Here is a 15836-nt window from a genome sequence, read left to right on the forward strand (position 1 = left end):
ATCGGGAGCTCTGGGCATCCATCTTGCAAATGCAGACTTTTGTAGAGGTGCACAGAATGGGTAAGGAAGAAGAAGGGATGGATCTCCATGGATGCATTTCCTTATGTAAAAGGGATTCAGGGGTCTCTGGGTGGCTCAGTGGGTTAAACATCCAACTCTTGATTTTGGCTCAGGTCATGATCTCACAGTTCGTGAGATCAAGCCCCACATTGGGCTCTGCACTGAAAGCGAGGAATCTGCTTGGGATTCTCTTTCTCTTTCTCTTTATGTCCCTCCCCTTCTTGTGCTCTCTCTCCCTCAAAAAAAATAAAATAAAAAAATATGGATTCAGAGAGGGGCACATAGGCATTTTGTAGAAATTAAAAAAATTTTTTTTAAATATTTATTTTTAAGAGAGAGAGAGAGACAGAGTACGAGCTGGGGAGAAGCAGAGAGAGAGGGAGACAGAATCTGAAGCAGGCTGCAGGCTCTGAGCTGTCAGCACAGAGCCCAATGCGGGGTTCAAACCCATGAACCATGAGATCATGACCTGAGCCGAAGCCAGATGGTTAACTGACTGAGCCACCCAGGCACCCTGGCATTTTGTAGAATTTTTATTATTTTTGCCCTGAAATATAACCCACCTAATGTTACCTATTTAAAGTATTCAAGAAGCCAGAATTGTTATGTAAGTTCAAAGAATGGTATTCCCAGTTTTATATGGATTGATTCAGAATAAAGAAAAAGAGGACACACTTCCCTAACTGCATTTTATGAGGATTATGATGCCCAAACTGACAAGGACAGTTTGAGAACAGAAAGTATGTAGGTTAGTCTTACTTATTAACATAGAGGCAAAATCCTTAATAAAAGCCTCCAGACCTAGATGATTTTATTAACGAAAACTATATAATAACTAAGGAAGAGGGGAGCCTGGGTGTCTCAGTTGGTCCGACTTCAGCTCAGGTCATGATCTCACAGTACGTGAGTTTGAGCCCTGCATCAGGCTCTGAGTTGGCAACTCCGAGCCTGGAGCCTGCTTTGGATTCTGTGTCTCCCTCTCTCTCTGCCCTTCTCCCGCTCATGGTCTGTCTCTCTTTGTTTCTCAAAAATGAATAAACTTAAAAAAAAATAAGAAGTAACACCAATCTTACACAAACTCTTTCAGAAAATAGAGACAGGAACTCTTCTCAGACAATTTTAGAAGGCTAGTATAATTGTGATACCAAAATCTGACAAAAGCATTATAATAAAATCTGGAGACCGTTATCCCTTATGAACATAGGTGCAAAAAATCATTAAAAAAATATTAGCAAAGATAATCTAACAAAGTTGGGTTATACCTAGAAATGGACAGTCCATTATGGACAGTCCCCAACTTCTGGTTTGGCTTACAAGTTTTACACTTTATGATGGTGTGAAAATGATGAACATTTGGTAGAAACTGTATGTTGAATTTTGAGATTTTTTTACTTTCCTGGGCTAGTAATAATGTAGTACGATACTCTCCTGTGATGCTGGGCAACAACAGCGAGCCACAGCTCCCAGTCAGCCATGCCACTGATATACCTACAGCCATTCTGTACTCATACAACCATTCACTTTCAGTACAGTATTTAATATATTACATGAGATAGGCAACACTTGATTATGAAATAGACTTTATATTAGATGATTTTGCCCACCGGTAGGCTAATATAAGTGTTCTGAGTACATTTAAAGTAGGCTGAGCTGTGATGTTCAGCAGTTTAGATGTATTAAGTGCAATTTTGGCTTATAACATTTTCAACTTATGATGGGTTTATTGGGACATAACCCCATAGTAAGTTGAGGAGGGAGGTCTGCATTAGAAAATCAATCACTGTAATTCATCACATTAACAGAACAGAGGAGAAAAACTCTGTGGTCATTTCAGTATATGTTGACAAAATCAATACTCATTCATGATAAAAACTTTAAACAAATTAGGAGTAGAAGGAGACTTCATCAATTTGATAAAAATTATCTATGAAAAACTTACAGTTAACTTTATATTTAGTGGTAAAATATTGAACTCCTTCCCCCTTTGATCAGATGAGGAACATGGCAAGGATATCTACCACAGACAGTTATATCAAGTGGAATGAGGGGTGCCTGGGTGCCTCATTTGGTTAAGTGTCTGACTTTGGTTCAGGTCATGATCTTGCAGTCAGTGAGTTTGAGCTCCGTGTTGGGCTCTGTGCTGACAGCTTGGAGCCTGGAGCCTGCTTCAGATTCTGTGTCTCCCTCTCTCTCTGCCCCTCCCCTGCTTGCACTCTGTCTCTCTCTCAAAAATAAATATTAAAAAAAAAGAAAGTGGAAAGAAGTAAAACTCTCTTATTCATAGAGAACATGATTGTTTATACAGAGAAATCCTAAGGAATCTACAAAACAGTAGTTACAACTAATAATGAATTTAGCAAAGTTGTAGGATACAACGGTAAATATATAAAAATTGATTGCATTCCTATACTAGAAGCAAGCAATTAGAAAATGAAATAAAAATTTTATTTGCAATAGCCTCAACATATCAACTTAGGAATAAGTTTAGAAAAAGAAGACCTTTTTGCTGAAAAGTACAAAACATTGCTTAGAATAATTAAAGTAGATGTAAGTAAGTGGAGAAACTTTATGTTTATGGGTTGGAAGACTCAATATTTTTAAAAATTTTTTATAATTTTTTTTAATGTTTATTTTTGAGAGAGAGAGAGAACGAGAGTGAGGGAGCAGGGGAAGGGCAGAGAGAGAAGGAGACACGGAATCCGAAGCAGGCTCCAGGCTCTGAGCTGTCAGCACAGAGCCTGATGTGGGGCTCAAACCCATGAACTGTGAGATCATGACCTGAGCTGAAGTCGGACGGTTAACCCACTGAGCCACCCAGGCACTCTGGAAGACTCAATATTAAGATCTCAGTTCTTCCAAATTGGACTGTAATCACAGCAGACATTTTTGTACAAATTAATTTTATTCTAACATTTTTATGGAAATGCAAGCAGTTTAGAATATCCAAAGCATTCTTGAAGAACAAAGTTAAAGGACTGTACATGATCTGACTTCGATACTTAATACAAAGGTGCAGAATCAAGAAAGTATAGCTGGCATAGGATGAAAAAAATAGATCAGTAGAGTACAGTAGAGAGCCCCCAAATAGCCCATTCTATTTTAATTTGATTGTCATCAAAGGTGCCAGGGGAAAAGATGGAGTTTTTAATAAATGGTGCTGGAATAAGTGGATATCTATATGGGAAAAGAATGAACCATAACCCTGTCTTGCATAATACCCCCAAATTAATTCAAAATGGACCATAGACCTAAACATACAGGCTAAAAACCATAAAGCATCTAGATATAAAATATAGGAAAATATATTTGTCTTCTTGGCATAGGCAAAGTTTTCATAGGCAAGATACTGAAAGCATTAACCACAAAAAAATATTGACCATCAAAATTAAAAACTTTGTGCTCATCCAAAGATACCACTAATGACTTCAGTTAGGCAAGCCACAGACTGGGGGAAAATATTCATCAAACAACTAATAAAGGACTTGTGTCTAGAATATATGAAGAATTCTTTACAACTCAGTAATGAAAAGATAGCTCAATTATAAAAGGGGCAAAATATTTTAGATACTTCATAAAAGAATATGTACTGATGGCTAATAAGCACATGAAAAGATAGATGCTCAACATCATTAGTCATCTTGAAAATGCAAATTAAAACAATAGGATACGACTGCACAGTTACTAGAACTGCTAAAATTTAAAATGATAGCATATATTGGCATGAATGTGGAGCAATTAGAATTCTTGGGGTAAATGTAGAGCTATGCTTGTATTATTAGTTATTATTATTACTATATTAGCTAGAAGGTGGAGCAATTAAAATTCTCCTACATTGTTAATGGGAGTGTAACTTGTTACAGTCACTTCAGAAAGAGATCTGGTAGTTTCTTATACGACTAAATATACACCTGTCCTATAACCCAGCATTTCTACTCTTCTGTTAAGGCATTTACCCAAGACAGATGAAACATAGACCTATTAAAAGACTTGTACAGGAATGTTAATAGCTCAAAACTGGAAATAACTCAAATGTCCATTAGTAGGAGAAAAGATAAATAAACTGTGGTATATTCATATGATTGGATATTGTTACTGTTATATGCAACATGTGGCTTTATTTCTAAATTCATCCACATGCTGAGTGAAAGAAGTTTTATATAAAAAGATTCATACTTGTTTCTTTTTTTTTTTTTTAATGTTTACCTATATTTTTTGAGAGAGAAAGCATGTGAGTGTGTGCACATGTAAGTAGGGGGAGGGGCAGAAAGAGAGGGAGACAAAGGTTCCAAAGTGGGCTCTGCAATATGGGGCTCAAACTCACAAACCATGAGATCGTGACCTGAGCTGAAGTCGGACACTCAACTGACTGAGCCACCCAGGCACCCCCATACTTGTTCCTTTCCTAAGAAGTTCTGGAGCAGGCAAATCTAATCCATGATGGAAAACTGGAAATAAAATTTGGATCTTCTATCCAGACCACTCAAACTTTCTTCATATCAGCAATAAGACTGTTCTGCTTTTTTAGCATTCATGTGTTCACTGGATTGGCATTTTAAGTTTCTTTCAAGTCTTTTTTTTCTTTGCATTCACAACTTGGCTATTTGGTGCAGGAGGCCAGTCTTTGGCTTATTTTGACTTGTGAAATGCCATCCTCACTAACTTTAATCATTTCTACCTTTTGATTTAAAGCAAGAGAAGTGTAGCTCTTTCTTTCATTTGAACACATAGAGGCCATTGTGGGGTTATTAACTGGCCTAATTTCAATATTGTAGGGAGGCTGGAGGAGAGAAAGAGAGCTGAGGGGAACAGCCAGTCAGGGGAGCAGTTGGAACACACATAACATTTATCAGTTAAGTTTGCCATCTTCTATGGGGAAGGTTTGTGGTATCCAAAACAATTACAATAGTAACTTCAAAGATCGCTGATCACAGATCACCATAGCAAATATAATAACAACGTAAAAGTTTGGAATTTTGTGAGAATTACCAAAGTGTGAGAGAAACACATGAAGTAAGCAAATGCTGTTGGAAAAGTGGTGCTCATATACTTGCTTGATTGCAGGATTGCCACAAACCTTCAATTTGTTGGGGAAAAAAAAAAAAGGAAAAAGCAATATCTATGAAGAGCAAGAAAGCAAGGTGCCATAAAACAAGGCATGCCTGTACTGCAAAATATTAACAATCTGGGTTGTAGGTATATGAATGTTTGATGTACAGGTCTTTAAATTTTTCTGTTTTCTATGTTTGAAAATTTTCATACCATACCTGGAGGAAAATGGTGTTACTAGTGTGATGAAATACAACTCTTGGTAAATGAGATGATTTTTTTTTAAGTTTATTTTGGAGAGAGGGAGAGAAAGTGTGGATAGGGGAGGGCCAGAGAGAGAGAGAGAGAGAGAGAGAGAGAGAGAGAGAGAGAATCCCAAGCAGGCTTAGCGCTGTCAGTGCAGATCCTGATGTGGGGCTTGATCTCATGAACTGTGAGATCATGACCTGAGCTGAGATCAAGAGTCAGACATTTAACCAACTGAGCCACCCAAGAACCCTAGTAAATGAGATTTTTAAAAAATAGGCTGTAATGGCAACAAGAAAATACAAGGTACTTAGAAATAAATCTAACAAAAATATTTGTATAATCCTTACTTGACAAATTATCAAACTTTATTAAAACATATTAAAGGAAACCTAAATAGGGTTTCTGGATGGCTTAGTCAATTAAGCGTCCAACTCTTGATTTTGGCTTAGGTCATGATCTCATGGTTTGTGAATTGAGTCTCATGTCACGTTCTGCACTGACAGCACAGAACCTGCTTGGGATTCTCTGTCTCCTTCTCTCTCTCTGCCCATCTCCTACTCACTCGCTCTCTCTCAAAATAAATAACATTAAAAAAAAGGAGATAAATAGATAGGTATACTATGTTCTTATATAGTAGTTGTCTGTATTGTATATCCGTTATCCCCAGATCAACTCTCAGTTGAGTGCAGTGTCAAAGTTTTTATCTACAGGTTGACTCTAAAATTTATATGGAAAAACAAAGCCCCAAGATTACCTCCCATAACTTTTAAGAATAATAACAATGTGAGTGGACTTGCCTTACAAGTATTAAAATTTATTGTCAAGCTATACCAATTAAACAGTATGGTATGGCACAGAGGCTGATAGTACAGTGGAACAGAATGTAGTCAAGAAAGACAGTCCTGCATTTATGAAAACTTAATATATGACAAAACTGACATTGCAACATCATTTAACAAATGACCTGAGATAATCAGTCATATGTTTAGAAAAAAATGTAATAGGATTTCTATCTTCTTTCATATGTAAAAATAAGTTCCAGGTATATTAACAAACTTCATGTATAAATCTTTTAGAAGAAAATTCTAAGTAAATATATTCATGTGTCTTTTGTCAGAGATGCAGTTCTTGCACACAAAAAAAGATAAGGAAAGATTGATAAACTTGATTACATAAAAATTAAATCTTTTGGTGACTCCATTAAAAATAGAAGTAAAAAAATAAGACTGAGAAAACATTTACAATGAATTTAACTTACAAATAATTACTATCCAGAATATATCCTATAATTCAGTAAGAAAAAAGACAGAAAACCTAATAGAAAAATGGGCCAGGGTATAAATAGCTAGCTCACAGTTGAGGTAACCCTAGTGGTTGATAAACATATAAAACATTGCTTAATTTTACCCATAATTATAGGAAATGCCAGTTAAGACCATACTATGATCAGGGTTGCCTGGCTGGCTGAGTCAGTGGAACATGTGACTCTTGATCTCAAGATTGTGGGTTTTTAAAAAATTAAAAACCATACTATCATCACAGCCATTAAATTAGTAAAACTAAAAAGTCTAAAAACACCAAGTATTGGAGAGTATGTGTTCAACAATTATTTTTTGAGCATCTGCTATATGCCAATTACTGTACTAAGTCATTGAGATGCATTAGTAAATAAAACATACTAGGATCCTTGCTTTCACGAAGCTTAGATTCTAGTCGGGGGAGGATAGAAAATAAGCAATAAACATAATAAGTAAATTACATAGCATGTTAGGAGTGATAAATGTATTGAAAGTGTATTGGTGATAAATTAAAAAGTTATAGCAGAGTAAGAGGGTGATGGGGTGTAAAGTAAGTGGTAATACTATGTAGGGCTATCAGGGTAGTAGGTTTCATACTCAGGTAAACTTGAACCAAGATTTTTGAAGGCTGTTAGGGAATTAGTCAAAGAAATATTTGGGGAAAGAGGAGCATTATAGGCAGAATGTGTGGTTTAGAGTAAGACCTTAAGGTAGAGGAATGCCTGATGTATTTAATGGATAATAGAGTCCTGTATGTCTGGATCAAAGTGTAAGGGACAGAGATACTGGGGAGGGGTGGCGGGTCACTTCTAGGTCTTATGTGGATTTTGATTTTTACTCTTGAGTAAATTGGGGAGCCATTTGAGGGTTTTGAGCAGGAGTGTTATGGTCTGACATGTATGTATGTATGTATGTATGTATGTATATATGTATTTAAGTTTATTTATTTGTTTTGAGGGACAGTGCGAGAGTGTAAGCAGGTGAGGGGCAGGGAGAGAGAGGATCCCAAGCAGGCTCCATGTCAGCAGAGCCTGAGGTGGGGTCTCCATCTCACGAACCGTGAGATCATGACCTGAACCGAAATCAAAAGTCAGATGCTGGGACACCTGGGTGGCTCAGTCAGTTAAGCATCCCACTTTGGTTCAGGTCATGATCCCAGGGTTCATGAATTTGAGCCCTGCATCAGGTAAATTTGAGCCCATCTTCCGGTGAGCTCAAGCCCGACTTTGGGCTCTGAACTGACAACTGACAGTGTGGAGCCTGCAAGGGATTTTCTCTCCCTCCTCTCTCTGCTTCTTGTAGGATTCTCTTTCCTTCTGTCTCTGCCCCTCGCTCACTTGCTCTCTCTTGCTCTCTCTCTCAGAAAAAAAAAAAAAGAGTCAGATGCTTAACCAGCTGAGCCACCCAGGTGCCCTGACCTAACTGGCCTTTAAAAGGGACCCTGTTACATTGAAAATAGACTATAGAGTAAGGGTAGAAGCAGGAATGGAGTACCAGTTAGGAGATGATTGAAAGGCCAGGGAGAGACCATAGTAGCTTAGATTGACAATAGCAGAAACCTAGAGGTTTTTTCCTGACTTTAACTCTTCAGGTGACAAAATTGAACTGAGACTCTTTAGATGAAGTTTTCACACACTTATCATAGCTATCATATATTTTGTTGCAGAAATTTTAATGTATTTAGTATGTTTTGTTGCTGCCCCGGTCTTTTTTGAGAGTGTTTTTTTTGAGAGTGTTCTATATTGTTACATAATATAACAAGTATATGCTGTTTATCTTATTTTTTTAACATTTTTATTTATTTTTGAGAGACAGAGATAGACAGAGTGCAAGTAGGGGAGGGGCAGAGAGAGAGGGAGACACAGAATCCGAAGCAGGCTCCAGGCTGTTAAGCTGTCAGCACAGAGCCTGATGTGGGACTTGAACCCACAAACTGTCAGATCATGACCTGAGCTGAAGTCGGACGTTTAACTGACTGAGCCACCCAGGTGCCCCTATGCTGTTTAATACCCATCCCCCATTCCAATATCTAAAACAGGACTAAATCCAAGGTTTTTAAGAGATTCTAAGTTTGTATGTCTGTGGAGATATATCTGAAAACTCGTTGTATTCTGGATATATATTTTAAAGCTAGAGCTATTAAGAATTCCTGATGGATGTGATGTGTATGTGAAAAACAGAGGAGTCCAGATGGTTAGGGTTTGGGCTTAAACAACCAGAAGAATAGAAATATCATCATCTAAGATGGGGAAAGGCTGTGGTTGGAATCAGTTTTTGTGGAAAAAATGAGCTCAGTTTGGGACATGTTGGATTTGAGGTGTTGAGTAGGCAACTGATTGGAAGTGTGAGGAATTTGGGAGATAGGTCTGGGAATTGTTAGAGGGGGAGGATAAATTGGTAAAATCATTTTTGGTAGTAAGTTTTGGTACTTTATGACTTAGCAGTTCCACATCTATATACTTCAAGAAACTTTTTATAATGTGCATGAGGAAACAAAGGCAGGCTATTTATAGGAGCATTGTTCTGATGGAGAAGAAAGACATGCAAAGAAAATTAATTTTGTTTCCTGAAGAATGGATAAATAAATATTATAAATAAGTGACAAAATAAATTTATAGAGTGAAGTAATGTGTGAAAGTGAAAAATATCCACATGGGTGAATCTCCCAGTTATGATGTTCAAGTCAGCAGATTTTTAAATATATAATTTAAAAACATATAAAACAATACTAATTATTTGTGAATATATATGTAAGAAAATATAAAGACATATGGCAAAGATAAAATATTCAGAATAGTTAAGTGGGGACTTAGGGGAGTGAGACCTAATAAATTTTGAAAGCAAGTCACAGGGACCCAACTGTTCTCAAGCCAGTGGTGAGTATAGTCATCTCTTTGTTATATAATTTTTTGTACTTCTTTGTCTAAAATGTTTCTTTTTTTTTTTTATTAAAAAAAATTTTTTTTTAACCTTTATTTATTTTTGAGACAGAGAGAGACAGAGCATGAATGGGGGAGGGTCAGAGAGAGGGAGATACAGAATCTGAAACAGGCTCCAGGCTCTGAGCTGTCAGCACAGAGCCCGACGCGGGGCTCGAACTCACGGACCGCGAGATCATGATCTGAGCCGAAGTCGGACGCTTAACTGATCGAGCCACCCAGACGCCCCTAAATTGTTTCTTAATTAAAGAAAAATTCCATGTCATTCCTTCATATCTCTGACTCTTAATGATAGGTGAATCCTTTCCAATTCCATCGACAGTTAATGGCTGGCCCAGTGAATATCTGGAATAATCTCCACTGGTGAGATGGTTCCATCTAGTGGGGAAAATGCTACAAGTACTCTGTGAGATGTTACTTTGGGAAGGAAAAATAAAGAGGTGGTAGTTAACCTGACTAGTCTTTATTTAGAAGACTAGTCACTGAATTTAGAAGATAAGGGAAGAAATTATCATTTGGAAATATTTAGTTTTTACCATTATTAAGATAATGCTGTAGGACATTTAACGCAGACCTGTAGGACTTAGAGGTGTCCTTATTTCTAACTTGTGTTTGTGCTTTGTTTTTCAGAAGGAGTTGAGCCTTCCAAGAAGAGGCAGCTTGTAAGTTGATGATTATTATGATTATGAACACCTGCTTAGGAATCCTTTCTGGGGACTGTTCTAAGTATTATTTGGAGGAATCTCACTCATGGTGTGTGTGTGTGTGTGTGTGTGTGTGTGTGTGTGTGTGTGTGTTCTCCTTGTGGACTCTTCTCTGTCAGGGAAGCTGGGGGCCAACTAACTTTTCTTGCTAGGTCAGAACCTCCCCTTTACCCCCATCCCTTCTCACCCCAAATCCTCTCCTCTGTCTCAGTTTTTGCCTAGTATTTGGGAAAAAGCTGCTACTTAAGTACCCATCACAGTTTTATACTTGTGTTTTGGGATTTACCATTTTGTTGTTGTTTTTAACGGACTCAAGCTTTTCGAGAACATTCAGGTTGAAACTCTTAGCATCTATATCTGTCTCATAACATGGGACTAGGGAGAGGCCAACTTTTTTGACAGTTGGGGGTAAGGGCAGCAGCTAAGTTTGGATTCAGGGTAGGAATAAGGTTTTCTTTCACCTGTTTGTTCTATTCTGGCTTTAGGACCAGGGAAATTGGTGAAAATCTTTGTCCCTGGACCTTAATTGCTTTGTATTTTCTTGGCTTGCTTTTTCTCTGAGAATTCTGTTGGGGCAGTACTGCAAATCTGGCTAATCAGAATCATCTAGAATACTTCTTAAAATTCCTCCCCCCACCGCAAGTATTTATTTAAATTCTAGTTAGTTAACATACTGTGCAATTTTGGTTTTAGGAGTAGAATTCAGTGATTCATCACTTACATACAATACCCAGTGCTCATTATAACAAGTGCCCTCCTTAATACCCATCACTCATCTAACCCATTCCCCACCCACATCCCTCCATCAACCCTCAGTTCTCTATTTCTAAAGAGTTTCTCATGGCTTGTTTCCCTCTCTTTATTCCCCCTTCCCATATGTTTATCTGTTTTGCTTCTTAAATTCCTCATAGGAGTAGATCATGTGGTATTTGTCTTTCTCTGACTTGTTTCGCTTAGCATAATACACTCTAGCTCCATCCACGTTGTTGCAAATGGCAAGATTTTATTTTTGATGGCAGAGTAATATTCCATTGTATATGTATATATTATATCTTTTTGTTTTGGAGTTTATTTTGAGAGAGAGAGAGCACACGAACAAAGGAGGGGTAGAGAGAGAGAGGGAGAGAGAATCTCAAGCAGACCCTGTGCTGTCAGTGTAGACCCTGATGTGGGGCTGGAACCCATTAACTGTGAGATCATGACCTGATCTAAAACCAAGACTCAAATGCTTAACTGACTGAGCCACCCAGGTGCCCCCATCTTCTTTTTATTTTTTTAACGTTTATTTATTTATTTTGAGGGGAGGAGAGGCAGAGAGAGAGAGAATCCCAAGCAAGCTCTGTGTGTCAGTGCAGGGCCTGATGTGGGGCTCAAACTCACGAACCATGAGATTATGACCTGAGCCGAAATCTAGAGTCTGATGCTTAAGTGACTGAGCCACCCAGGCGTCCCATATATCACATCTTCTTTATGCATTTATCTATTGATGGACATTTGGGCTCTCTCCATAGTTTGGCAGTTGTTGATAATGCTGCTATAAACATTGGGGTGCAAGTACCCCTTCAAATCTGTATCCTTTGGGTAAATATCTGGTAGTGCAATTGCTGGATTATAGGGTGGTTCTATTTTTAACTTTTTGAGGAACCTCCATACTGTTCTCCAGAGTGGCTGCACCAGTTTGCTACAATGCTTGTTAAAGTTCCGAACAGATTCTGAACTTATTTGAGTCAGAATCTCCATATTGGGGCCCAGGAAAGCTGTATTCTTATGTACCTGCAATCCACACCCACCATGATTTTGCTAAGATTTGGGAAGCTCTTAGGAAATAGTGCTATGATTAAATAGTGGCCTTGAAACTTTTCCATATAAAGCATATAAGGAGAAGGACACAACAGTATTCATATTTATTTATTAAGTGTACTTTATACATCTTATGCATTTTTTGTAAATGTATGAAACACAATGTAATTCTTTCTGTTACTGTCATTTTAGGATTTAGTTGTATAAAAATGCCTTAGTAATTAGTTGTCCTGTGAGATTTTTGTTTATAAAGCCCCTTTGTCTGCTTTATGAAAGCTCACTGTGATTTGACAAGAAGAATCTCAACTTAGGAGTAGGAAACCCTTACACTTTGGTCTTAGCTTTGTCACTTAATCAGCTTTGTAAATGTAGACAAATCACTTTATTTCCTAAACCTTAGTTGTCTTATCTATAAAATGAAGGTATGACCTTTGTTTTTCTCTTTTCTTATAGTTATTGGAAGGATCATTTAATACATGTGTTAGTGCTTCGTTTCTTACAATATTCTCTTTTAAAAAATTGTTTATTTTGAGAGAGAGAGTGAGAATGAGCTGGGAAGAGCCAGAGAGAGAGAGGGAGAGAGAAAATCTGAAGCACACTCTGCACTGCCAGTGTGGAGCCCAATGTGGGGCTTGAGCTCATGAATTGTGAGACCATGACTTGAGCCAAAATCAAGAGCTTAACTGACTGCGCTACCCAGGTGCCCCATTTCTTACAATTTTCTAAGGTGTATTAGTGTTAGAATTCTTCTTCTTTTTTTTTTTTTTAAAGGTTACTCATTTATTTTGAGAGAGAGAGAGACAGGAAGAGAGAGAGAGAGAGAGAGAGGGAGGGTCGGTCAGAGAGAGGAGGATACAGAGAATCCCAAGCAGGCTCTGCACTGAAGATGTAGGGCTCGAATCCACAAATCATGAGATTTGAGCCAAAACCAAGTCAAACACTTAACCAAACTGAGCCACCCAGGCACCCCAGCTTTAGAATTCCTGTAAATCTATTGGGTTACATTTGGATACACTTTGGGGCACCTGGGTGACTTGGTTGAGTGTCCGACTTTCGCTTGGGTTATGATCTCATGGTTTGTGAGTTTGAGCCCCACATTGGGCTCACTGCTGTCAGCACGGAGCCCACTTCAGATCCTCTGTCCCCCTCTCTATACCCTTCCCCCACTTGTGCTCTCTCAAAAATAAACAAACATTAAAAAAATAAAAATTATAAATTTGGATACACTTTTATTATTTAAGAGCCACATTCCTTTATTTAAATTTAGTTCTATCTAAATGGAATCTCAATTCCACGCTTTCAAGTATCCGGAGTCTTCTAAAAACTGAGGAATGGTGCTATCAGGGCTCTTAATGGAGTGATCTACCGAGTAGGTATAACATAACTAAAAAGGAGTGGCTTTTCAACATCATGTTCAGCAAATATTTGTACTTTGTCACTCGTCCTTTTTTTTTTTTTTTTTTTTTTAAGATTTTAGTTTTAAGTAATCTCTACACCCAATGTGGGGCTCGAACTCACAACCTGAGATCAAGAGTCGCATGCTCTACAGACTGAGCCAACCCTGTACTTGGTCACTATTCTACTATTTCTGGCATTTTTTCTTTTGATTCCTCTTATTTGTAAGTTCTCTGTGATTTGCTCTTTGCTAAAGATTAGGTGAAATGAATCAGGGCCTGAGGCAGGTAGCTTCTAGGAGTGTATGCCTCCAATGAATGGAGTTTGCTGAGGAGGACAAAGAGGAGAAGGAGGGGTATCCTGGGAAAATGTTTTTTATTTGAAATTGGAGGAATTTGGGGTCATTTTACTTTTAAATTCAAGGAATATCTTGGTCATTTTAGTGGTATCTCAAGTTAGGCTTATTATAACTGCCTTAAAATATTTAATTGACCAGAATCAGAAATACTTTTGGGGTGCCTGGGTGGCTCAGTTGGTTGAGCGTCGAATTTTGGCTTAGATCATGATCTCACAGTTTGTGAGTTTGAGTCCCGCATTGGGCTCTGTGCTGACAGCTCAGAGTCTGGAGCCTGCTTCAGATTCTCTCTCTCTCTCTCTCTCTCTCTCTCTGCCCCTACCCAGCTCACGCTCTGTCTCTCCTTCTCTCAAGAATAAACATTAAAAAAAAAAAAAAGAATCAGAAATACTTTTTAATAAAGTAACTCACATTTAAACAATTGACCATGCAGTAAATGCACACTAATACCTACTACGTGTTGGGCACTGATCTAAGTTTTGAGGCTATAAGATTCAATTAGCTACATCCTTCTATTTTTTAAAATTTTTTTTAATGTTTATTTATTTTTGAGAGACAGAGAGAGAGCACAAGTGGGGAAGGAGCAGAGAGAGAGGGAGACACAGAATCTGAAGCAGGCTATAGGCTCTGAGCTGTCAGCACAGAGCCTGATGCGGGGCTTGAACTCAACAAACCGTGAGATCATGACCTGAGCCAAAGTCGGCACTTAACCGACTGAGCCACCCAGGCACCCCTACATCCTTCTATTTTGAGGATTTATTTTTAAGTAAGTCAGAGGTACCTTAATGCAAACAATAGTTTTTTTATCTTTAGTATTGGAGGAGTAGAAAAGTTTCATTCTGGAAGGAAGCCAGAAATCCTGGATACTAATCTATGCTTTGCCACTAATAAGTTATGTGTGGTTTCCACATGAACTATAATTTCTGAGCCTGAATTGTCTCACTTATAAAATGAGGCAGTTGGCTTACCTCATCTCTGTGCTTTGTTATCTCCCCAAATAATTGAAGCTCCATGGTACCTCTTTTGCACAGAGCTGGTTAAGTCTTTGTAGGAAGTATGCAGTAGGAATAGGAAGCAAAGGATGGCTTAGCATTTGCAGTAGAGAAGCCAGGAAGGTAAAAACCACAAAACATAAGATGTTTGAGTAAGTTTAATGAATACTTAAAAGTTTGTAGTAAGTGTAGAGAAACTGATGTTAATAAAACAAGTGACTTAGCCATTTGTCCCATTATTTCTTGTCCTTGTAGCTGAATCTGGAAGTTTTAAAAATTACTATAATTGTCTTGGGATGCCTGACTGGCTCAATTGGTAGAACATGCAACTCTTGATCTTGGGGTTGTGAATTTGAGCCCCACGTTGGGTGTGGAGATTACTTAAAAGTTATTGGGCGCCTGGGTGGCTCAGTCGGTTAAGTGTTCAACTCTTGATTTTTGGCTCAGGTCATGATCTCACGGTTGGTGAGATTGAACCCTGCATTGGGCTCTGTGCTGACAGTGTAGCGCCTGCTTGGGATTCTCTTTTTCCCTCTCTCTGTCCCTTGGCCTCTCCATCTCTCTCAAAATAAATAAGTAAACATTAAAAAAAGTTATTATAATTATCTTATGAGTCTTGGTTTGGTTAGAAGGAGAAGGAACTGTTGTATTTATATCCCTGTTTGTCTCTGTTCCATAGTGGCTCTTGCAAGAGCAGATGCTACTGTATGCCCATTGCAGGTATAAAGCCTCATTTCCTTTGGCATTTTCTCTATAGTATACTTTATAGGTACAGAGAGATTTGGAGGTTGCATCTAGTCTGGTGTCTTGCCTTTTGAGAGAGAGTCAGGTTCATTCAATAAGCGTAATTTTGAAAGTAGCTGAGCAATATAGAATAAATGAAATTCAGTAATTTTGGAGGCTATGACTCGTTATGCTTTTTTGTGTAATATGATCATTGCATTAAAATGAATAGGAACTAAAAAATGGATTTTTAGATATATGTGGTATCTTGGCAT

General features: G+C 38.0%; 1 protein-coding gene across 3 annotated transcripts in view; it reads left to right on the plus strand.

The window, feature by feature from the left end:
• Positions 1 to 15836, plus strand: part of MAST2 (microtubule associated serine/threonine kinase 2) — a 206949-nt gene that overhangs the window by 64208 nt on the left and 126905 nt on the right. For all 3 annotated transcript variants that reach the window (XM_042996974.1, XM_042996972.1, XM_042996973.1), the window contains exon 4: positions 10223 to 10254. In XM_042996974.1, the coding sequence (XP_042852908.1) occupies positions 10223 to 10254 (32 nt within the window). The remainder of the gene's footprint in view (positions 1 to 10222; positions 10255 to 15836) is intronic.

Source organism: Panthera tigris, chromosome C1 (assembly GCF_018350195.1).
Source record: "Panthera tigris isolate Pti1 chromosome C1, P.tigris_Pti1_mat1.1, whole genome shotgun sequence".
Classification (NCBI taxonomy): domain Eukaryota; kingdom Metazoa; phylum Chordata; class Mammalia; order Carnivora; family Felidae; genus Panthera; species Panthera tigris.